At 47.0% G+C, this 23,769-nt stretch overlaps 1 protein-coding gene across 8 annotated transcripts in view; it reads left to right on the top strand.

Annotated features, from left to right (window-relative positions):
• Nucleotides 1-23,769, top strand: part of ABCC8 (ATP binding cassette subfamily C member 8) — a gene marked incomplete at both ends in the record, with an annotated part of 75,773 nt that overhangs the window by 11,763 nt on the left and 40,241 nt on the right. For 6 of the 8 annotated variants that reach the window (XM_079708688.1, XM_079708687.1, XM_079708686.1 and 3 more), the window contains 6 exons: nt 1,613-1,855; nt 2,718-2,906; nt 9,920-10,084; nt 13,426-13,581; nt 18,237-18,371; nt 18,702-18,864. In XM_079708688.1, coding sequence (XP_079564814.1) covers nt 1,613-1,855; nt 2,718-2,906; nt 9,920-10,084; nt 13,426-13,581; nt 18,237-18,371; nt 18,702-18,864 — 1,051 coding nt within the window. The remainder of the gene's footprint in view (nt 1-1,612; nt 1,856-2,717; nt 2,907-9,919; nt 10,085-13,425; nt 13,582-18,236; nt 18,372-18,701; nt 18,865-23,769) is intronic. The other 2 variants (XM_079708690.1, XM_079708689.1) reach the window with 1 other exon arrangement.

Raw genomic sequence — 23,769 nt, 5'->3', positions numbered from 1 at the left:
GCAGGCCACTCCTGGGCTGCCACCCACCTGAGGACACACCTGGGCCAGGGCGGGGCTTCTGACCCGTGTCCTGCGCCTGGGTGTGGGTCCCCACCCTCTTCTTAGCCAAACCCTAGAAGGAGTCAGCTCCTTTTACCTGCTCCCAAAAGGAGAGTTGAGGCCAGTGGGAAAAGTTTCAGGAGGGACATTCCATCCGGCCCAGCTGCCCTCTACTCCAGGCTCCCAGGGGGAGAGGAAGTGACAGCTGAGGCTGTAGGAGTCTGGGTTTAATCCCATAGAGAGGAAATAAAAGCTTCAGGTACTGGCTTCTCTGAGTTTGTTCGATTTATTTTTTTTCTTTTTGAGGTCAGGGAGGCTTATTTTAATGTATTCATATAGTTACACATGAATGAGTAAATGTGGTGAATGTGGCTGCATACATGTCTTGTTTTTAGCATTTTTGCTTGCCCCCTTTCCCTCTCTGAGAGTCATACCCTCCCCTTCCCCAACCTTTCTCTCCCCAGGTAACCCAGATTAACAGCCTAGTATGTGGCCTTCCATTCTTTGCTTTTATTAATATAATACCACATACTTGTATCTGTTAAGAATTTCTTCTCAACACATATAAGTATTGTTTTTTCTTTCAATATTAGTTTTATAAAAATAGGATCATATTATACATAGTTTTTCACAGCTTGCTTTTCTCATCTAACAGATATCCCTTGTGACTCCCTCCAAGTCTGAGATGGTTACTTTAGCTTCCTAATGGCTGCATAATATTCCATCGTGTGGATGAGCCATAATTTATTCAGCCATTACCCTATTGATGGGCATTCACTTTGTTGCCAACTTTTTACCTTCATAAATAATGGCATATTCAACATACCTATATCTTTATGTATTGCTGCTTTTCTTTCTATGGAGAGAATCCAAGGAGTGGAGTTACTGGCTCAAAGGGTCTGTGTATTTTAAATGTTAATTGATGCTGCAGATTACCATCCAGAAATGCTGTAACCTACCAGCAGTGAATCAGAAAGCGCTTTCCCTTTCTCCAACCAGCAAGGGGGGCTATAGCCATTTCTAATTTGCGCCAGTCTGATGAGCATAAAGTGCTACTTTAATCTGCATTCTCTGACTCCTCTGCTTTAGTTGGTGATTTGCAGGCTATAGAGGCTTCTATATTCCCTACCTCCACTGACCCTCACATCATCCCCTTTTTAGATGAGGATACACTTTAGATGAGATGTGTCCAAAGGCGCCTTGCTAGTAAGCGGAGGAGGCAGGATTCAAACCCGGGTCTGCATGGCTCCATATTCTGCAAACCCTACATGAAACACAATGGCATCTTCAGAATTGTAGGAGAAGATGGTATATGGGAGATTCCTCCTCCTCCCCACCCCACCCCACCCCAGGGGATTCTGAGTGGCCCTCGATGAAGGGTTATGAGTCAGGAGGCCCTGGCACTGGTAGCCAAGAGGAGTTGGGGGATCCTTTTCCTGGGAATAGGCAAACGATGGCCCCATCTATTAGAGGTCAAGGGTGGGATGTCACAACCCCAGATCTTTGCTGAGGCAGAATGGAGGGTGGTGAGAAGGTGCACTTACCCATCCCCAGTGACCCGTGTGCCCCACAGAGATACATCTTCTTCAAGATGCCGAGGGAAGTGAAGCCCCCAGAGGACCTGCAGGACCTGGGGGTGCGCTTCCTGCAGCCCTTCGTGAACCTGCTGTCCAAAGGCACCTACTGGTGGATGAACGCCTTCATCAAGACGGCCCACAAGAAGCCCATTGATCTCCGAGCCATTGGGAAGCTGCCCATTGCCATGAGGGCCCTCACCAACTACCAGCGGCTCTGCGAGGCCTTCGATGCCCAGGAGGTCAGTGGGGGCATGGCCACACCATCCATTCCCTGCTCTCTGGTTTAGAGTCACAGATGGGGACATCAGAAAGTATCAGGTCAAACCCTGATGGGACAGTGGGGAAACTGAGTCCCAGTGAGAGGAAGAAGCTTGCCCTAAGTCACACAGTGAACCAGAGACAAGTCCAAGACCAAAGACTCATAGGACAGTCACAGCTGGAATGGCCCTCACAGTTTAGCTCATCTGGCCTAACACTTTCATTGTCCATGTGGAGAAACTGAGGCCCTGAAGGGAGGTACTGATTTCCCATGCCCTGTGCTCTTCCTTTTGGAGCCCAGTGACTGTAAAGGTGGGAATTTTTACCCATTTGGAGAGCAGGGGCATTAGTAGACTGATCCTTACAATAACTCTATGATTTGGGCCAGGCAGGCATCTCTCCAAATCACTGATGAGGAAACTGAGACCCTGAGAAAGGCTGTGACCTCCCCGGAGGTGGCCCATAGCTGGTAGGTAGTAGAGCCGGTTGCCTGACTCCCAGCCCAGTGCTCCTTCACTGCTTCTGCCCTAGCTTCAAGGGGAGACACTGAGGCAGACACGGTGGCACTGGACTGGCATGTGTTACTCCCTCATTACAGTGCTGTGCTCACCATGTAGTCCCTGACCAGCTGTGTGACCTTGATCCATCATCTGGCCTCAGTTTCCCCATCTGGACCATGTTGGGTCCCCGTATGGACCCACACAACCACACACTTGATGGTTCCATAATTTCTTCCTGGAGTTCACCTTTTTGCAGCAGGAGCCAGGAGCTCCCTGGGAGGCTGGGCCCTGCTGTGAACGGGCCCTCAGCCACTCTGACCTGGCCATGGGTCTCTCTGGACAGCGGAAGGACATGCAAAGCACACAGGGTGCCCGGGCCATCTGGCAGGCCCTCTGCCATGCCTTCGGAAGGCGCCTGGTCCTCAGCAGCACTTTCCGCATCTTGGCTGACCTGCTGGGCTTCGCTGGGCCACTGTGCATCTTTGGAATCGTGGACCACCTTGGGAAGGAGAATCACGTCTTCCAGCCCAAGGTAGGCCACCAAGGGGTAGAGCAGGGCACCCTTTGCAAGGTTTTCACTCACAGGTGAGAAAGGGCAAGAGGCCGATGTGTGTGAGCTGTGACTGCAACGGGGCAGCTCCTTACGATGCACAGAGCCCTTAGCAATATCCCCCTCTAGGAGATGCTCTGCATCTGGTCAACAGAAATGTTAGAAGGCAAGCTTGTGCCCCTAGAAGATTTATGGCATCTTGCTCTTTTCACCATACCATAATCACCATAATACCTCTCTCAGTTATGTCATCATTCAGAAGGCTGCAGGAAGTACATTTGTTTATCCAGTGTCTAGAGCTTCTATTTGTTAGCTTTTAGTTCATGTCATCTTAACAGACTCTAAATAACTTTCTGGAGATCTATCTTCTTCAGTTTTGTATATGCACTGCACTCAAGGTTCTGCAGGGCCATCTTGGTGGCTGCTGTTGGGGGGAAGAGAGTGGGAAACCTCCGTGTGTAGGGCTTTTTCTCCCTCCACTCCAAATTTTATTAAAAGCTGCCCCAGTTTTATTAATATGTTAGACTTGCCCATTAAAATTTCTTTTTAAAAAAGAGTTCCATGTCTTAAAAATATTTGAAACCCATTGGACTAGATGATATCCAATGGCCTTTCCAGCTCTAAAGATGCTACAGACTGAAATTTGTCAGACAACAGCGACAGAAAATCTTTCTGGGGTTTATTTTCCTTCCTTGGGGCAATAACATCCACTCTGGGGGTGAGGGTGGAGTACTTAATTCTTCCATCTGTTTCTTTGCTGCCACTTAGGTTTAGATGGTCACGAAGTGGAAAACTTTTCACCTCTCATAAAATTCAGAGTCTTATTTTCCCAGCAGGAACATCATTATAACCTTTTAACCACAAACAGACAGTCCAAAAATGATGCAGGGAATTACTAATTAGGGATCTGACTACTAATTTACGACTCTCCCTTGTGTAATGTTATTCATCTCGTGGGCTCCAAAATTGCAGATACCATTTAATCCTCAGGAGGTTCATATGAATTTTTTCCAGAAATATAATTAATCAGCTGAGTACTTTTGGCCGGGAATATGAGACACTCCAAGTCTGTTTGTCTGATTTACTCAGCAAATGATTATTGAACCCTACCATATGCCAGACCTGGGTTAGGCTGTCAGAGTATAGAGGCAATGGTTTACGATTAACAATAATAACAACCATTTATTGACTGCTTAATACATGCCTGGCTGTGTGCAGAAGTTATCCATTTGTTATCTCATTTAATCTGTAAAACAGCCCTTTAGGGTAAGTTTTTTTTGTAACAGTTTTATTGAGATATAATTCACATAACCATACAACTTATAAGGTAGGTGTTTTAATCCCCATTCTACAGATGAGGAACTTGAGGCTCAAAGAGGTTAAGTAACTTTCCCTAAGGTCTCTCAGCTAGTTAGTGACAGAGTCAGGATTTGAAACCAAGTCTCTTTCACTCCATAGTCTGGGCATTTACAATCATGATGCTAAATTGATTATTATTATCAAGCCATCACCGCTGGCTCCAAGGATTGTGAAACCCAATGGAGGAGAGAGAAATCTAAATAAAATATTTTTATAGCATGTGTTAAATACTACTACTCGGAAGTAGATACAAGGAACTATGGGAAGAAGGAGTGACTAACTCAGCCAGTGATCATGACAGCTTCGTAGAGGAGAGGGTATTTGAATGGGGCCTTGACAGATGCATAGGAGTTGGCTAGGCTAAGATGGGTAGATTTCTTGTTCAATCAAGAATGTGAGGACTATTAACTTTGAAATAAATTTTATGAAAACTTTACTGTACTTCACTTTTTTTTTGCTGTTAGAAAATGCTTATATAATGTATATATTTCTTAAAAAAAAAACTTGACAAAGCCTAAAAAAAAAAAAAAACTTTGAAGACTCTTTTTGCTTATTTAGACTTCAGTGGCTTTTGAGCCGCTGAACTTTATTTGGCCTCAAAAGACGGGGGGAAGAGACTGCTTCTCTTGTCCACAGGAGTGTCACCTTCCGGTTCAGTCTGACCTTAGGTGACCCCCAAATACTCCACATTGATAAAACTGCAGCAGCATGGAGCCAGTTGTAAATATTAGGGGGAAGTGACACCAGCCAGAGCCCTTATCAGCTTGTCCACATCGTCTTCTTCTTCCTATGTTTCCCAAAACTCTTATGCCAGTCTCCTAAGAACTCTGAGGGCGGATGTGTCAAAGAGATGGTGAGAACAACACTTAGAATATCAGTTCATCTGAATGTTCACTTTGCCTTCTCTTTTCTCTTTGTTTATACACAAACCCTGGGATTTGCTGCCCTCTCATTGGAACGCTCTTGTCTCAGTTACTTGTTGGCACATATATCGCCCAGACAGATGGCCCTGCCTCAGTGGCAGCAGGCCTTATCAAATTTAATATTTGTTCCCTGCAGCCCAAATACAATCAGCAAATTACAGACATAGAAACGAGAGTTGAAAGTAAATATAGTCTCCAATGTCAGCAACAAAGAGTGCTCAGTCGTGCGGTTGCTTGGGATATGGCTTAATTCTCATTTGGGCTTCTGGGCCCAGAAAGTGGGGGAAAGGGGTCATTGATTAAAGTTACTTGGTTCACCCCACTGCCTCCCGGCAGGCAGCTCTAACCCAGAGAGACAGGTGCTATTCTGGTCTTTATGAACAAAGAAGGAAGCTCTCTAGCTACACGTCACAATGTTTAACAACCCTCTCAGTGAGAAAACCCTTCTTTCCGCTCAGCCTGAATCCATCCTGCTGCAGTCAGCACAGCCAGGCACCCATTGTTTACTTTATCATCAGTGGCTTCCCTGTCCTCTCTTCCCTCGCCAGGATACTCACAGTTGGCAAGAATCATACCGCCCTTGGCATCTTCAAGGACAAGTATTTCTTATCTCTTCTTTTATTGCTGGAAGTGTCATATAGTTTGTTAGATCTTTGACACTCCTGTCCCCCGCCACTTCCCAGGGAAAGGTGGGACCAGGCTGTGCACAACCCACAATAGATCTCTTTCCAGCCCCCTCTCTCACCCAACCCCCTCCAACAATCTGTCACCTGCCATGGATGCCTCTGATCTGTCAGGGGGGCAAGGATTTATAAAGAACTGCTGGCATCTGAAACCTGCCAGCACTGCTGTAGGCTGTGAGCTGAGCAGAGAAAAAAAGAAAGAATAGTCTGGGTTTGATCTCAGGGCCAAAGCTTCGAATGGCCTCTAAACCTCAGTGGGAGTCATGTGTAGGTTAGTGAGTGTGTGTTGTTTCTGAATGAGTTCTCCTGAGACCTGCTTATGAGTGTATGCGTATGTTCCTTCTGTTTGTCCCTGTGTCTCTTGGTACGTCTCTTTCTGTGTATATCTGTGTCCCCATTTGGACGCCTATATGTGTGGCTATCACTGTGGGTACTTTGAGAACTTATATGCATTTCTGTGATTTTGTGATGTCAGCGTGTGGGTTGGTCTCTTTACGACAATGCCCATGAGCTGCTCTGGTCTGGCGTGCGTCACTAACCCCCTCTCAGCTGCCAAGATGCATCCCCAATGTCACCTCCTCCAGGAAGCCTTCCTCTGGTTGAACTTGATGCTCCTCTTCTGTGCTCCCATAATATCCTATGGTTGCACCATCAAAGCACCCCTTTTCTTTTTCCTCAACTTGACCCTGAGTCTCCTAAGACAGGACCTGCATTGTCTGACCTCTGTGTGCCCAGCTCTGTGCCTGACACCCAGGAGGCACAGGAGAAATGATTCTTCAATGAATAATGCAGATGTTACTGTTACTGCTTACACTTACTAAAAAATTTTTTTACCTACATTGTTACATTGGATTCTCATAACAACTCTCTGAAGTAGAAACCCTTAATGGCCTCATTTTACAGGTAAGGAAACTGAAGCTCAGAGAGGTTGAGGAACTTACTAAGGACACAATAGCTAACCTAATGAGTCAGAACTCAAACTCAGACATGACTAACCTCAAAGTCTAAGCTCTAAACCACGATGTCAAATGGTTGTGGATGGATGGCTGGGTGCCTTGGTCTGTGAGTGGTCAAAGACAGTTCTCAGTGTTTTTACCCAGGGCCTCCCAGAACTGGGACCTACAAGCAATTCCCTTTTTGGCTCTTGCCAAAATTGGAAGCAAGATCCCAAGTGTCCCCCTCTCCTTTAAGCTCCAGAGAACAAGGGAAAGGAGGCTTCCCAGTCATACCTCTGGCCAGGCAGGGGCAACAGGAATCAGACCTGTAGAGTCCTGGGAGCTAGGCCTACCTCTGCAACAAACTCCCTCTGCGCTCTTCAGCAGTCACTTACATTCTGCAGGCTCTGTTGGCTCGACTGTAAAATGGGGAAATGTATAGCTTCTATAAAAAGTAGATGGGGGATGAAGATCATATGCCTTGATTAATTTAAAATATATTTATTGAGCACTACTGGGGAAACCCCTGGAAACAAACACAATTTCCTTCCTGAGAGCTTGTGAAAATGTGAGACAAGGGCATCTGATCTTCCAAAGCATTTACCACCCGCCAAATGTCAAGTTGTAAGTCCTTGGCCTTTTCTCTCCAGTCTTCAAGGTGCTGGGCAATGCCAGTGCTCTCACAGCCATTTGAAGCTTCCCAGGGCCTGCCTTCCTTGGGCAGCATCCTAGCCCTCTTTGGCTAGTCTAGAACCCACTTCTTAATCAAAATGTAGCTATTCTGGCCTCCATCTCTTTTATGCTGTCTCTTTGAAGAGAGATCAAATAATGACCCAATCAATAACTTATACCTGCAAGCAGATTTTCATTTTAACAGGTCACAAAATTCTTGATCCAAATAAATATTATTTCTGACCCTAGGGTGTGTGTGTTGTTAGGGGAAGGGGTCAAGGCTTTGCCTTCAGACCTAAAAAATGAGAATTTGTTGCTTTGTGAAAAATGTACAAACACTGATGAGTGCATTTAATAAATAGCACCCATAGCCTAACCAATGAGATCGGTTGATTTTTCTAGCCCTCATTCCCCAGCGTATGTGCTTTCTGATCATTGTGACACAGTGAATGAGTGCCATTCCATGCTGCTCAAGAGCTTTCATGGTAACTGGTGTTCTTGGTTGCATAGTGTTCCCATGAGTATCCTAATATACTTACCCATTCCCTGTGGTTAGATATTTACATGGATTTTTGCACTCTCCCCCTGCCATAATCCAGAGATAGTACATCTTTGCACATACAGCTATTTCCTTATGTTAAATTATTTCCTTTGGGATAAATCCCCATGATGTGCTTTGTGGCTTTAAAATAATGGACTCTATTCTCCAGAGCTGGGTCTCTACAGAGGCTGGTAGAACAGAAGAATTCCAAGGCATGTTAAACAGGACCAGGTTTCTCCCAAGCCTGGATGACTACATTTTTGACCCAGAACCATCCAGGTGGGCATCTTTCAGTCCCCGACAAGTCACAAGCTTGTAGCTGACAGTAGGAGACTCAAGGTCAAAAGACTGGATGAGGCTGAAGTAGTGGATCTACGGTAGTGATTTTGGCATCACACAGGTTCATGTTCACGTGTTGTTTTCCTTTATCAGCGTGTGACCTCAGGCCAGCCACTTAACCATGCTGAAACTCCATTTCCTCATGTGTAAAACTGGGCTAATAATGGTACTCTTCTCATTGTGTGTTGTGAGCATTGCACCTGGTAAATATTGTATCCTGCCCCTTGCTTCCCTGTAAGGTCAGGTTCTTAAGCCACGTGGCCTAGTTTTAAGGTCCATTTTGCTGCTTCTAGCCATCCCCACCCTCTCCCTTCTCCATTCTCCCTTTCCCTGTTGTACTTTAACAAATGAGACAGAGTCAGGGGCTTCAGGTGTCAGTAGGACCCCCTTCTAAGAGACCTCACTTCTCCCTATATCTGCTTCCTGCTGTCCCCAAAAGGGAGAGACCCCATGCCACAGAGGAAGGGCCATACAGGTGTAACCAGGACCGGCTCCGTGGAGCTGTGAGGGCTGGTTGAAGGGGCCTGTTGAACCAAGAGGCAAGATCTTCTCTACCATCAGAAAGGCCTGTATCCAGGATGCAGGAATTTCTGACTAGAGGAACAGGACTCCGCTTAGAATCCTGACCCTTTCAGCCTGCTCTGGTGTGGACATGCCATCAGGCTCCTTCTCAGCACTTTGTTCCCACCACTCTTTATCCCACAGCAGCAGTTCCCACACCCTTCCAAATCACTTGCAAAGTTCAGGGCAGAGTCTCCGGAAGGGGAAAGCTATGTCTTCATGGAAACACTGATGTGGCTCTGCTGGGGAACGATGGACTTAAGATCAAAGTTTTCCCGGGAGCTGTTGATGATGAATTTAGAAACACATGCTGTTTTTCCCTGGTATCTTTAGCAATGAAGTCAAAATGTTTGGGTTTTTTTTCCCCCACTGCTTATCATCTGAGATCTTGCTGGAGGTGCAGGAAGCCTTACATTTAAAAGGAGGTCCCAGGAGCCCACAAGGCTGGGGCGCCTGGGTCTGAAATAGTCAGTTATAGGCAATGAGTTCCCATCTCTTGCCTGGGAGCACTACTGCCATGTTTTCTGCTGGTCTTTCTCCCCAGAAGTTTCTACAGTGCAGGCAGTTGGTGAATGTGGGACAAGGCCTCAGCTGATTCTGTTTTTGTAGCAGAGAACACACATCGTGGGATCTGTTCTAGCAGTTCTAGTTTTGGCTGCTCTGCGATTCGCTCTATTTATTCTTGTCCTATTCAGAGTGAGCTCCCCTGGCCTGGTGGCCACAAAGCTGAGAGTCATATTTATGGGCATGAGGTTAGAACTGGGCCACATTCTGTTCACCTAAGTTTATTGATGGAGAGAGTAGAGGCAACCCTCCCTATAGTTAGAAGAATGCTAGTCTGATTTTTCACTCATAAACAGTTGCACAAGGCTTGCAAGCATGGAGGGTCCTATAATAATGGCCTCTATGGCCCAGTAACAGGTACCAATGGCAGTCATTTTGCTGGCAACGACTGTCACCTCTGAATTTCTCTTTCCAACAGACACAATTTCTCGGGGTTTACTTTGTCTCATCCCAAGAGTTCCTTGCTAATGCCTACGTCTTAGCCGTGCTTCTGTTCCTTGCCCTCCTACTGCAAAGGACATTTCTGCAAGCATCCTACTATGTCGCCATTGAAACTGGAATTAACTTGAGAGGAGCAATACAGGTACTTGAATGATTATTCTTTTCACTTCACAATAAGAACCGCATTATTTGTCCTCACGGACACTCAAGAATGATTCTGCTGTGAATTTATTTTCTTGTTGCCCTTTAACAGTGTTTTGAAACGATAACCATTGATAAGGCAGTGTGACATAGTGGAGAGTGCCTTGGGCTGGTCTTGGGAAATGTAGTAGTTCTAGCCCTAGTTCTGCCTTGGACTAGATCTGAGATGTCAACTGCTCGGCCTTGAATGGGATGGACATCACTAATCAATCACAGCACTTTTTCCTGCTGAATGCAAGTGCAGCCTAAGAATCCTTCTATAAATATTGTTCCAGGGCTCTGTTACCAGACAATCTTCTTTGGTTACAAAGAAGCATGTTTGACATACCAAGACTAGATAGACTGTAAGATCTATTTGAACTCTCAAACCTTGGGTCATGACGAGAGAGACATACCCGGCCTGGTAAGTCCCTGGGTCTGCTGTGGCTTCCTTCTCAGAGTCGGTTGAAAGGATGGTCAAGGTCAGGAAGGATTCAGGGCCCCATTAGCAAGGTGGTGATGAGCCCCAGTGTTTTGTTTTGTTTGTTTTTTTGTGGTACACAGGCCTCTCACTGTTGTGGCCTCTCCCGTTGCGGAGCACAGGCTCCGGACGCGCAGGCTCAGCGGCCATGGCTCACGGGCCCAACCGCTCCGTGGCATGTGAGATCTTCACGGACCGGGGCACGAACCTGTGTCCCCTGCATCGGCAGGCAGACTCTCAACCACTGTGCTACCAGGGAAGCCCCAAGCCCCGGTGTTTTCATTAGAATTTTGGTTCCACTGTTGGAATGGAGAGACCCAGTGTGATAGTGGTTTAAATAGGATAAAAGTTTGTTTTGCACATTTAGTCAGGGCTGATGCGGCAGCTATACAATCATCAGAGACCTTGGCCCCTTCTGTAATGTTGCTTTGCCAGCCTTCTTACATGACTTTGTCTCATGGTTTAATGTGACTATTGAAATTGCCACTATCGTGTCTACATTTAAACCAACAAGAAGAAAGATGGGACAATAGGAAGACCTAATGTCTTTTCAAATCATGAGGCAGAAGTTGCACAGATCCTCTCCCATCCCACTGGGGAGAAATTGGCCACATGGCTGTACCTAGAGAGGCTAGAAAGTGTGGTCTTTATTCTTTTTCTTTTCTTTTTCTTTTTTTTTTTTTGGCCACACCACATGGCATGTGGGATCTTAGTTTCCCAACCAGGGATCGAACCTGTGCCCCTTGCAGTGAAAGTGTGGAGTCTTAACCACTGGACCATCAGGGAAGTCCCTGGTCTTTATTCTTGACAGCCATATATGCCCTGCTAGAAATTCTTCTTACGAAAAGAAGAGAATGGATAGTGGGGGACAGCTGGCAGATTCTGCCATACCCAGCAATTCCCATGAAGTCAGTAGAACACTAGGAAGTTGTGACTAAATCCCAAAGCCAGCTCATTCTGCAGAAATGTTTCTCAGAATCACGAACATTGATTGGTCCTCTGGGAGCCAGGATCAGAGGCATTGCAGAAAAGGAACTGAGAAGAGAAGGGTATAGCCTGGGCTGGAGACTGTGTCTGGGTCCAAACTCTGGTTATCTTGGTATAGTCCATGTGAGTGGCGCCCCCTGGAGTTGTATAGTGCACAGCTTGTGAAGCTGTCCATCTCCAGTGGTTTTTCATTTCCTCATGAATGTCAGTCATCAAGTGAGAATGGTAGAAAGATCCCAGGAAAATCTAAGACCCTCTAAGACTCGTAGGGGTTCAGATCTAGGAGAACCAAGCTATTGCTGGTTCAGAAAACCTCTCTAAAATCCCACACTCTGTCCTAGACCCCTCCAGTGACAGGCAGGCATGTATCACCACAAACAGCAGTCAATTTCATAGTCAAGCAGTTTTGTAATTAAATCTACTTTGTATTTCTGTCATAAATCACACACTAGCCCAATATTTTCCAATTATACTAAAAAAGCCAAATATGGTTTTTTAATGTATTAGCATGTAATCATTTTTATTAAACTGTCTGAATCTTTTGCACGAATTCATTATGTCCCCAAAAGAAAATGCTGGCATTAATTATGGGAGCAAATTAGAAAAAAACTTCTTCCTTTCAGAGATTTACAGAAATCTATAGATAAGGGTTTATGTCTTCATGAGTTTGAGAACAACCACAGTTCTTGCATGAAAAGTTATGAAGCAAGATTCCTGTATTATATATAATTTTTGACATATACCAGGTTTCGGTCATGTAATTCTCTGTATCCTGGTCTTAATAATGCTTTATTTGATAGTTTACTGTATGTTCCTACTTCACTGAAACTAGATTTATTATTATTCTTTAAAGACTGATTGCACATAACTTAGGATGAGCATAGATCTGTCAAAAAATGTCATTGCCATTATATTAAACCTTACCCATGGTATATATAAACTCGAAAAAGACAGAACAGGTTCATGCTTTAAGCAGACCTGACCCACGAAAAAGCCTGGGTTTACACAAAAGATGAATTAAGGGCTGGGAATCCACCTTGCAACAGAATGCACAGTAGAATTTCATTCAAGAACAGGCATCCCTAAAAGGAATGCATTTTTCCTTGTTTAAGGGCACAGAGCCTGACAGTTGCCATCTTTCTGGGAGGCACAGTCACCGTGCACATAGAGCTTTTAGGTTCGGAGTTCACAGGGAGCCATTACCATGGCTGCTCCCCATCTGCCCTGGGGAAGTAGAACAAGGTCCTTGGGGTGGCCAGACTCCGGACGGTGCTGGGGCTGATTGACACAAGCATTTGTCTCACATAAGACCTTCCCAGGCTGAATCCTTGTTTTATTTAAAGGCTCAATTAAGAAAGGACTTGGCCCGAGAACATACCCCCTTTCCCGGTTGAGGAAGCCGCATTAAAACAGATGGCTGCCACCCTTCATCATTTTTATGGCTCTAAAGTGTGTTCTCCACGGACCTCCAGTAAATCAAGAATATAACTGGACGTGAAAATCTGCTTTTAAGATTTAAAAGCTAATTAAGTCCTGTCTCCAAGGGAAAGGCCTTGCTTGCTGGGGAAGTAGCCTGCCATGCTAGCACAGATTCCTCACGTGAATGCTGCCTCTTTGACTTGCTTGAACTATAGTCAAAGCCCTTTACCTCTCTGAGCCTTAGTTACTCCATTTGTAAAACTGGAACAATCATGCAGTGCCTTTTACAGAGGTGCTCTGGGGCTCCATGGGGGAATGTCTGAGAAGCCCCTGGCACTTTAGAGACACATGGCATCTGGGGTGGTGATTAGGATGTTGATGATGACAAATGTGAAACACTCTGCTCTCATTTCCAGACCAAAATTTACAGTAAAATTATGCACCTGTCCACCTCCAACCTATCCATGGGGGAAATGACTGCCGGTCAGATCTGTAACCTGGTAGCCATCGACACCAACCAGCTCATGTGGTTTTTCTTCTTGTGCCCAAACCTCTGGGCTATGCCAGTACAGGTAAGGGATGTGTGCTTTGTTGGGGATTGGGGGACACAAAACCAGAATCCGCTAGTACATGCCCAGTGGCCAGGAGCTCACCATCTTCCATTCCTTGTTTGCCTGTACCTTCTATCCCCTTGGGGTCTCCATGGAGTGTATGCCTGGGTGTCTATACTGTCTTATACTCTGCAAGTGGTCTAGCCATCTTTCTTGATGATCAGAGAAGGCAGTGTCACTAAGACTTTTAAAATGTAGCCAAGCTTAAAAAAAAAGTATAAATAATCATGTGTGGAACACTTTCACAGACATTAAAAGTTATGTTATAGCAGAGTACTTAATTACGTTGAAAAGTGTTCACGATGTTTTTAAGCAAAAAGAGTAAGTTAAAAATAGTATTCATAGTGTGCTTCCTGCTAAATTGGAATATACACATGTATATATTTGCACAGATTCACACAGGAAAAAAAAGAACTGAAAGTCCTCGTGGTGGGATTACAAGTGATTTTTATTTTGTTTATGCGTTTCTAAATTCTCCAATAAAACTGTGTTAATTTTGGAAATCTAAAACATGGCATTTCCTAAAGCGAGGCAACTTTTGGGACTGGCTCTGGAGGAGGCACATTCTCCCCCAACAGTAGAATGAGAATCCTCGGCACGGTTTACCTGACTCCTGGCCTGGTCTGCTCCATCTCCCATCTGTAGCTCTTCCACCACAGAGTCTGTGATTCCTGTCCTGTGCCTGAAGATGAATCTTCACTCTGGTGCTCAGGCCAGAAGCTGAAATCCAAGGTCCATTCCCAGAGGGCCTTCAGGCTTCACAGGGGCTGTCTGGTAGAGCAAAAAGTGTCTGGACTTGGGTGAGGCAGGCTGATTCAAGTACTTAACCTGTCTGAGCCTCGGTTTCCTCATCTGGGAAAAGGGGATGATTCCTACGCTCTGGAGGTGTTCTGATGATTCAATTAGATAATGTAAGCAAAGCACCAAGCACAGTGCCTGGCATGGAGTGGTCACTAAGTAAACATCAGAGCCCTCTAACTTGCTCACTTTGATGTAAGAACTTTACCAATCCAGAATCCATTGCTTCTTGGGATGTAGATTCCATAAACCTTAATCTAAAGTGATTTTTATTGGTCTTCCTTACCTGTAAAGTTTACATGTAAGAGACACTAAAGAAAAACAGAAGGAGAGGCTTGCATAGGGAGGCAGCTAGACAAGATTGGATGTAGGGCAGGAAATCTGATGGTCCTTTTTACGGGAACAGCCATATACACCATTCCCTATTACCACTGACCAGCACCCAGATCCCTGTGCCCCCCTCCACTCTGCCAAGATGGATCAGTGACTACAGAATCTATAGAAGGGCCTGGAGAGCTCATCTAATACAGTCACAGCCTTTTATCGTTTCTCTTGTGTTTCCTTGAACAACCCGTTTTGGAAGATTTTGTCCACCAGACCTGCTGCATTGTTATGGTTACTATTATTTTAATTTTACTTACTTATTTATTTATTTATTTTTATTTATCTTTTTTTTTTGGCTGCATTGGGTCTTCGTTGCTGCGCGGGCTTTCTCTATAGTTGCGGTGAGCAGGGCTTCTCATTACGGTGGCTTCTCTTGTTGCAGAGCATGGGCTCTAGGCGCACGGGCTTCAGTAGTTGCAGCGCACGGGCTTCAGTAGTGGCGGCACACGGGCTCAGTAGCTGTGGCTCGCGGGCTCTAGAACGTAGCCTCAGTAGTTGCGGTGCACGGGCTTAGTTGCTCCGTGGCATGTGGGATCTTCCCGGACCAGGGCTCAAACCCATGTCCCCTGCATTAGCAGGTGGATTCTTAACCACTGTGCCACCAGGGAAGTCCCTGGTTACTATCATTAATAGTGTTTATTGCACCTGTACCATTGCTAACAAAACTAATAGCTGATAGCCCCTGCCCTGTGTCTGGCCTGCCCAGCCTGTCTCACTTGTGTAATTAACTCTCACAACACCGGGGTTGGGGGTGGGGTGGGGGGGATGAGGGGGGAGATTAGGTAAGAATTTTTACCTCCACAAAGTACTTACATTTCCTTATTTATCATGAAGTATCATTTTCTGTTTTAATTCCTCAAAGACTGTACCTTTGCCCTTATAGTCTTGACCAGCCCTCAAGACACAGTGTTACCACCGGAATTGATACAATTCCTTCCAACAGGTCAGGATTCCATGTGGAGCCTCATTGGCTACAGGGCACAGGAGGCTTTTGATGGTATTGAAATTAGCTTAGGAGCCCCTGTTCCTTTGTCCCCAGGGGCTCACCCTGATTTGTAATCTTTTTTATTCACATATACTTTTTTAAATAACAGTTTTATTGAGATATAATTCACCCATTTAAAGTGTACAATTCACTTCAGCATGTTTACAGAGTTGTGCAACATCATCACAATTTTAGAACACTTTCGTCACCCCAAAAAGAAACCGACATCCACTGGCAGTCACTCCTCATCCCTGCCCCCAGCTCTAAGCAACCACTGATCTACATATACTTTTGAAAACCTAATGAAACTTTCTTCTCAGAAAAACAAATGTGCATTCACACATTTTGCCTACAATTTAAGGGGCTTTGTGGGCCCCCTGAAGCTTATTGACAACCATGTCAAAGATCTTGGCCATAGTGGGGACCTCTGTGCTTCCTCATGCCATGGGTATCGGAGGCCCAGAGAGGGCAGGGACCTTACCCTGGGCCACACAGTGAGCTGGTAGCAGCACCATACCCAGGTATTGCCTTTCTGTGGTTCCCTAGTGACAGAGGTCCCATGAGGCTTGTTTGTTTGTTTTTAAGAAGGAGGGTCAGGGACTTCCCTGGTGGCCCAGTAGTTAAGACTTTGCCTTCCACTGCAGGGGATACTGGTTCGATCCCTGCGATCCCTGGTCGGGGAGCTAAGATCTCACATGCTTGGCAGCCGAAAAACCAAAACATAAACAACAGAAGCAATATTGTAACAAATTCAGTCAAGACTTTAAAAATGGTCCACATCAAAAAAAGATCTTTAAAAAATGGTCAGCCACCTTGTCTCCAGCTAAGTGTGAGGCAGTATTCTAGGTTCTTATCATATATATGTTCATTTAATCTTCACAACAGTCCTGCTAAGGGGGCAATTAAAATTACCAGTTTAAAAATGAAGATGCTGAGATTCAAGATTGCACTGCCAGTAAATGCTGGGACTGCATTCAAACTCGGCTGCAGACTCCTGGGACTGTGATCTCCCCACCACTACACGAGATTGCTTTCCTAGCCTGAGACTAGGAGGATAAAATAGCCCTTTTATTCCCCACACTTGCTTTGCACACTCAGAATCCCTGATTTCTGGTATGTTCTCTCACAGGGTCCATTCAGACCCCTGCAGAAGGGCAGAGGGGGCAGAAGGGTCTGGGGAGCGTGACAAAGGGTGGCTGAGGTGTGAGGAGGAGGCTGGTGGCAGTAGAAGTCACATCCCCAGCTCTTAGCCCAGCAGCTGCCAGCCTTGGAGGTGGTGGGCATGCAGACACCAACCCCCAGCCGGGGCCCTGGCGGTGACTCTGGCAGTGCTCTGAGAGCTTCCCTGGTATCCTGCTCTACCCAAGCTGCTAAACAACACCCCGACTGCCTCCAAATGAGGACAGCTAATGGAAAGAGTGGATGCCAGGGATAGTTTTCCAGAAGGATGCTGGGAGTGGAGGCCAGCAAGAGTAGGAAGGTTTTTCATCTCCTAATGTGCTCCTCTGCCCATTCATGCCAGCATTTAACATCAGTTAAACATTGGGAGGCAGGTGGTAAAGGGGTCATTTACCAGCCCCCTCGGAACCTGCTAATGCAGGAGGCATTCTCTAACTAATAGACATAACAGAGCCACCCACCCACTCTTTGGCCCTTGAGATGGTGCAGGAGCTTAGTGCCAATTTGGTGTAGGGCTCAGGGAGTGCAGGGCCAACCCAGACACACTTTTGTTTTCATATAAGGAAGACAGCACATCTGTTCCTCTAGAATAAGCCCTGAATTTAGAAGCGTCTGCCTTTGAAGGCGACCTGAGAAATTGTCATCTTGATGCTTTGGGGGCTGGCAAGAGTAATTTATACTTCTCATAAATATTCAGAAGCCAGCTGTCATTTACATAAAGCTAGAAACAGAATGAATTCTCTTTTTAGAGGATATGTACCAGATTCACTAAAAATTAAAGACACCAGGAACATAAGGATGAAAAGTAAACTCTTAGACCCTGGACTGGTTTTGTCTGGCATGGATGCAGCTATTTTGCCCCTCTACTCACGTATCACTTTTTTTCCAATGAGAGTGAACCATCAACCTTGAAAGCCAGCAAACAGAACAAAAAGTCCTGTCACTCACTGTGCAAACTCAGCTCTTAGACCTCCACCTGCCAAAGTAGACATGGAGAGAGTTAATGCCTCAGCCAGCCTTGCAGATAAATACAGTTAGTTACCAGCCCAGAAATTCTCTGCTTGGGTGAGAGCCCATCATGTTAATCCCTCCTTCTGAAATTGCTTTGTAACACCTCCTCCTCTTTCCCCCAAGAAACTTTTAAAAGCTGGACACCAAGGCATGTCCCACTTTAGGGCACTGGGTTACCGGGTGGGGAGGAGGGTGCCAATACCCCCTGGCAGGGAAGCCCCCAGATCAAAGGGAACTCATTCCCATGACCCTCCCTCAGATCATCGTGGGTGTGATTCTCCTTTACTACATCCTTGGAATCAGTGCCTTAATTGGAGCAGCTGTCATCATTCTGCTGGCTCCAGTCCAGTATTTTGTGGCCACCAAGCTCTCCCAGGCCCAGCGGAGCACACTGGTAAGTATCTGTAGGTGTGCATGCGCCCCCTTTTCCCATCCTTCCCCCATACTGCTCCCTCTCCCCTTACATTAGTGGGTCTCCTCACTCTTCCCCCAGATGTCACCAAACAGCACCCCCCCACACACATCCACACTATGACTGACCTTAAGCAGGTCACTTCAGCTGTCCAGGCCTCGGTTTCTTTGTGAAATGGGATTAATGGAGCATCCCCGAGGAGACGGAGGCTGGGCGTAGGCTGTAAAATGGTGAGGGCATTGACTTGCCTCCTTCCTCTTGGGTGGGATGGGGGCAAAAGAAACCCTTCTCTGACTCAGTGACTCCGGGCAGGAGTATTCCAACGAGAGGCTGAAGCAGACCAACGAGATGCTCCGTGGCATCAAACTGCTCAAGCTGTACGCCTGGGAGAACATCTTCCGCACGCGGGTGGAGATGACCCGCAAGAAGGAGATGACCAGCCTCAGGGCCTTCGCCGTCTACACCTCCATCTCCAGTGAGTCCCCCGCAACCAGCCAGCCCTGTGTGCTGCTGCCTACATGCCAGGAGAGGGTGGCAGGGCTGGGGGAGGAGGTAGGGGTGGCAGAAGCGGGAGACTTTGGGAATCATCCCGTCCAGGAGAGCCTCAAACTGTCTCTTGTAGCAGAGCTGCCAGAAATCAGTGTTCTTCAGCCATTTATCGAGCAAACGTATTGAGAGCCTGCTACGTGCAGGGCCCTGGGCTGGCTCTCAGGGTACAGTGATGAGAAAGATAGATGTGGTCTTTGATGTCTTATTAAGCTGATACGTTATTGAGAGGCAGCAATAAATGAATAAATAACAGCAGTTTTGAGTTCTCCCAAGTGTGAGGACTTCTTTTCAATAAGTCAGACTGAGCTGCCAGTGTCTTAAGGAAGGTACAAGGAAGCTTTCATCTACCTGGGGCCATGAGAGGTAGAAAATTTCTCTTTAAAGAACAAAAGCTCAAGCTTGAGGTACTCACAGGTGTAGGACTGAATTTACATTAACCAAGTGGTTTGGGAACCCCAAGCCCTGAAAATAGAGGAAAAAAGACCAAAACTGGTAAAACTCCTATGGTCCCAGAAGACACGCATATTAAAACCATTTTCCAGAGAACATAGGACTCCAGTGGCAAATACTCATGTTAAACAATGAGCTGATAATAAAGAAATAAAAATCCTCCAGAAAAGATGTACCACCAGAGTGAGAGTCAGCAAATAGGAGAATTAGATCCTCAGTACCTCGAGATGATAGAATAGTCTGAAAGAGATAATAAAATAAGTGCTTTAAGGGAACTCCCTGGCAGTCCAGGGGTTAGGACTCCGTGCTTTCACTGCTGAGCGCCCGGGTTTGGTCCCTGGTCAGGGAACTAAGATCCCACAAGCTGCACGGCATGGCCAAAAAACAAAACAAAATAAAACCAACAAAATAAGTGTGTTAAAATAATTAAAGGAAGGCACAAGGCAAAACAGCAAAAAGAAAGCCAAAAGAACTTCTAAAAATTAAAAATTTAGTTGTTGAAATTAATTCAGCTGGCCCCCTGGTCAGAGTGGGCATATAGAGGTCAGGTCAGGTCCTGGCCCAAGTTTATCTCACAGTTGGTCTAGCGGTTCCATGGATCCACCCCTTTGTGGTTACTGCCCAAGTGCATAACTGGGATGTAGATATTTAGCACCTAGAAAACCTCATTCTGATTCCCTGATCTGTCCAGTTTAAGAGCCATTTTGGTAGGAAGGGCCAAGAGGAAGCCCCCAGAGAGAAAAAAATAAAAAAGAAACAAAAAACAACTCAGTGTACAGGTTAAATGAATTAACATAGCTGAAGAGAGAATTTGTGAATAAAAAGATGGATCTGTGGAAATTACACAGAATGTGGCAAGGAGAGATAAATGGAAAATGTTTTTGTAAGTTGGGAGAACCATTTTACAGATGGGAAATTGAGGCCCAGAGTGGGGCATCTTCCTGAGGTCACTTCTGAGGTTAATGGCTTGGCTCAGACTAGATCCTCTGGAATCTCTTAGACTCCCAGCCTCATGCTGTTTTCCACCTAGAGCCAGGAACCCAAGTGGGGTGAAGAAAACTGAGGGCACAATGGGCACCATTTTCAGGCTATTGTCTCTGAATAGAGGAGAAACAACCCAGCATGGGCTCTGACGGGAGTGGGAAATAGGGAAGGAAATTAAGAGAGGTAGACACTACGACTACGCCCCCCTCCGGCTGAAGTTGGTTCTCTTGGTGTGGCAGGAGGAGACACACCTGTGGGCATGGCAGTGCTGGGCAGCAGTGGAGGGTGCACCAGATGTGTCTCCCAGAGAGGTGCATGGAGAATGAGGTGGTCCCTCAGGTCATCTGTGTGTTCCTGGCAGTCACGTTGCCTAGCGAGGGGGTCTGGTGGGCTCAAGTGGCCAGCGTCCAACCTGAAGGTTCTCACAAGGTGGGGCTTGCACTGAGCACTTCCTTGTGTCCGGTCAGACCATGGCGTCCTGGTCCAGGCACCCGTGGCCAGGCCACCCACCATCATGGCACCAGCCATGGCACCTTCTGCAGAAAATCCTGCTAAGAGCTGATTTTCTCAGAATGGAGTGATGAGCATGGCAGTCTTCCTAGATTCTTCACCAAGACACTCCAGGTTCCTCAGCCGTGACCTTGTAGCCTCCAAGCACCCCTGGGCTGAGCACTTGATAGGACAGGAGAAATTAGGCAGGAGCCTCTGGGGAGCTCAGAGAAACCAGTGTCCACACCCTAGGCCCTCTTCAGTCTCTCTGTCAGCTCTGCTTACCCCTGAGCCTGGTCGTGGTAACAGTAACCCTACGCTGTGTACAGACCCGTGAGTTACAGACACCTAGCTTCCAGTCACCCCATCAGGGGGAACAACTGCTGAGGTGAGGGAGGTCTTCCCCCTCCCGGCAATAACGTGGCAGGGTGGAGTAAGGCGGGCTCACTGTTGCTACGACAGGAGAGAGGGAAGGGAAGCCGTAAGGAAATTGGGAGCACTGGGTCCCCAAGATTCCTGACAGCAAAGTAGGGACAGCCTCTGGTCATACAGGTGGGGGCAGGTGGCAGCTACTTTGGTTCTAAGAGATGTATGCTTATTTCCTGCAATCCAAACTTCAACCTGCTGGGACATGTTTCCTATGTAAACAACAACATAAGATGCCTAGGTTCCCAGGCTAGCCCACTAAGCCTGTCTAGTAGGTGCTTTTTGTCCTATGGGGCCCCCAGAAGACTAGCCCTGGCTTTGTGAAGGGTCTGGAGCCAGGAGGACCTGGGGCAAGGAAGCTCTGTGTTGTCAGGAGCTGAGATGACAATGGCTCTGGAGCTAAACAGGGGTCTCCCCAGGGCCCCTCACCTGTCCAGTACTTGGTGACCTAGAGAGATAAACAGAGCAGCCCAGGCTGGTCCCTGGAAGAGGGCAGAGAGGAGGAAGGGGAAGAGCCCTCCAGGAGAGAGAGCTTTGAAAGCCAAGTGCTATTTGCTCTGTGTTCGCCCTTCCTGGGGTGGGTTTCTTTGTGTTGGTCGGCAGTGGGATGGGGAGAGACAGGGCGTTAGGGTGAGGGCACTGCAGGCTGCAGTTATATGCTTTGAGTGTGTTTTCATTTACCTCCTCCTGGACTTCCTGCCTCTGCTCTCTGTCACCCAGAATTAAGACACAGGTCATTAAGCTTGAGGTAATGGGGCATCTTTCATTCTCACTTCTGGCACCAGCCATGGGGACCTGTGGCCACAAAGGAGCCCTGGAGTCATGTGTCCTGATGGGGCCCATCCTGGTGCTGCCTGCTGGGCTTTCAGTCTGGTCATTGTACGCCAGGCGGACTGTTAGGCAGACAAGGTTACCTCTCTGACACTCTGTCTGATGGTCTCACAGTGGCATCACTGAGAGCTCCTGTTTGTGGAGCCCTGAGCTGGTGCATGGCAGGACAGAGCAAGAGAGTGAAAAGGAAATGATACAGTTTCTCTGCCATCAAAATCCAGAATCAGCATTTCCTCTTGAAGAAAAACAGTTGTGAGTTACTCAGAGGGCGTTAAGTGAGCCCTGCCCTGTGCTAACCACTGGGAGGGACGCAAGAGACCAAATGATGTGCTCCTGTTCTCAAGGAGTTTATACTCTGCTAAGAAGTCAGAGCTAACATACGTGAAACAGTGTGGCAGGGAGCTCTTGACCACGGGGACCTGCTCCATGCTGCTGCCCAGCAAGCCTGACTTCATTTAACCCTCCGAACAACTCTGTGAGGTTTGTAGCACTATTGTCCTATTTTACAGCATGGAAGACTGAGGCTCAGGGAGGTGAAAGGACTCTCTGAGGTCCTCAGCCAATAAATGGCAGAGAACAGAGAAGAAGAAAGCCTGCATGGGCTCAGAGTTCACACGGAGCTTCATGCAAGAGGAGACGTGGCTGCACCTGCCACAAGCAGGGTTTCAATGAGCAGAAGACAAAGTGGGGAAAAGCTGCGAGCGAGCGCTGTGCTCACTCCCCTTAGAAACCAATTCAACCCTTATTTCCTTGCAGAACCCGCATAGCTCTAGGTGTCCAGTCCAGCCATAAATTAGAGGACAAGCTTTGCAGGGGTGACACAGGGGTCCCAGGCCCTAACTGTCAACCAGTTGACATGCTGCCAGTTCATTCTGTCCTTTGCGCAGCACCCATTCCTCCTCTCTGTGCTAGACCCTCCTGAGGCCCTGGACGGTAGAGGAGGCTGCACGGTCCTCACCCTCGCAGTCTTGTGGGAGACCACGCCACGAACAGGGGCCGTGCCTGTGGTTAGAGCCACAGGGTCAGTTCTAAATCCCCTGTGTTCTCTTTCATGGGCACACCTGGCCTCCTTTATTTCTTTCGTTCCCTTATCTAATAAATATTTACTGAGCACCCACTATGTGTCACGCCCTATGCCAGGCCTGGGGGATGCGGCAGGCTGTTCACAGTCTAGTAGGGAAGCCAGACGGGCAGCTGTGTCGTGAGTGACAGGAACAGAAAGTGGAATCCATCAGAGCGGCACCCAACCTCGTCTTAGGAGTGGTGGGTGTCAAGGAAGCCTTGTGCTAGGTGAAACCCATTGCCGATGCCCAGAGGATCACACGTCAGCCAAGTGAGGGGAAGAATGTTCCAGGCACAAAGGCCTAAAGGTGAAAAGGATGATGGGTGTGTTCAAGACTCGAGTATATCACGGTGAGGAGAGGGTAGCAAGACCAGATCATGCAGGACCTTGTGTGCTGGATTTTCTCCTGAGGCAGGAGAGGCGTTGAAGGATTTTAAAGGAAAGGTGGGTCTGCCATCTCTTCCAGTGTTCTGTGGTCAGGGGTCTTCCCTCCTCCCACTTGGGTCTGAACCACAGTCAGGTGGTTCACATCCAATGAATGTGACTGGCCTCATGCTATGTTTTGAAAAGCAAAAAACAAGCCCCCAA

This window comes from Hyperoodon ampullatus, assembly GCF_949752795.1.
Source record: "Hyperoodon ampullatus genome assembly, chromosome: 7".
NCBI lineage: Eukaryota > Metazoa > Chordata > Mammalia > Artiodactyla > Ziphiidae > Hyperoodon > Hyperoodon ampullatus.
The sequence above is the reverse complement of the archived record's forward strand: the minus strand, read 5'-3'. Positions and strand labels throughout refer to the sequence as shown.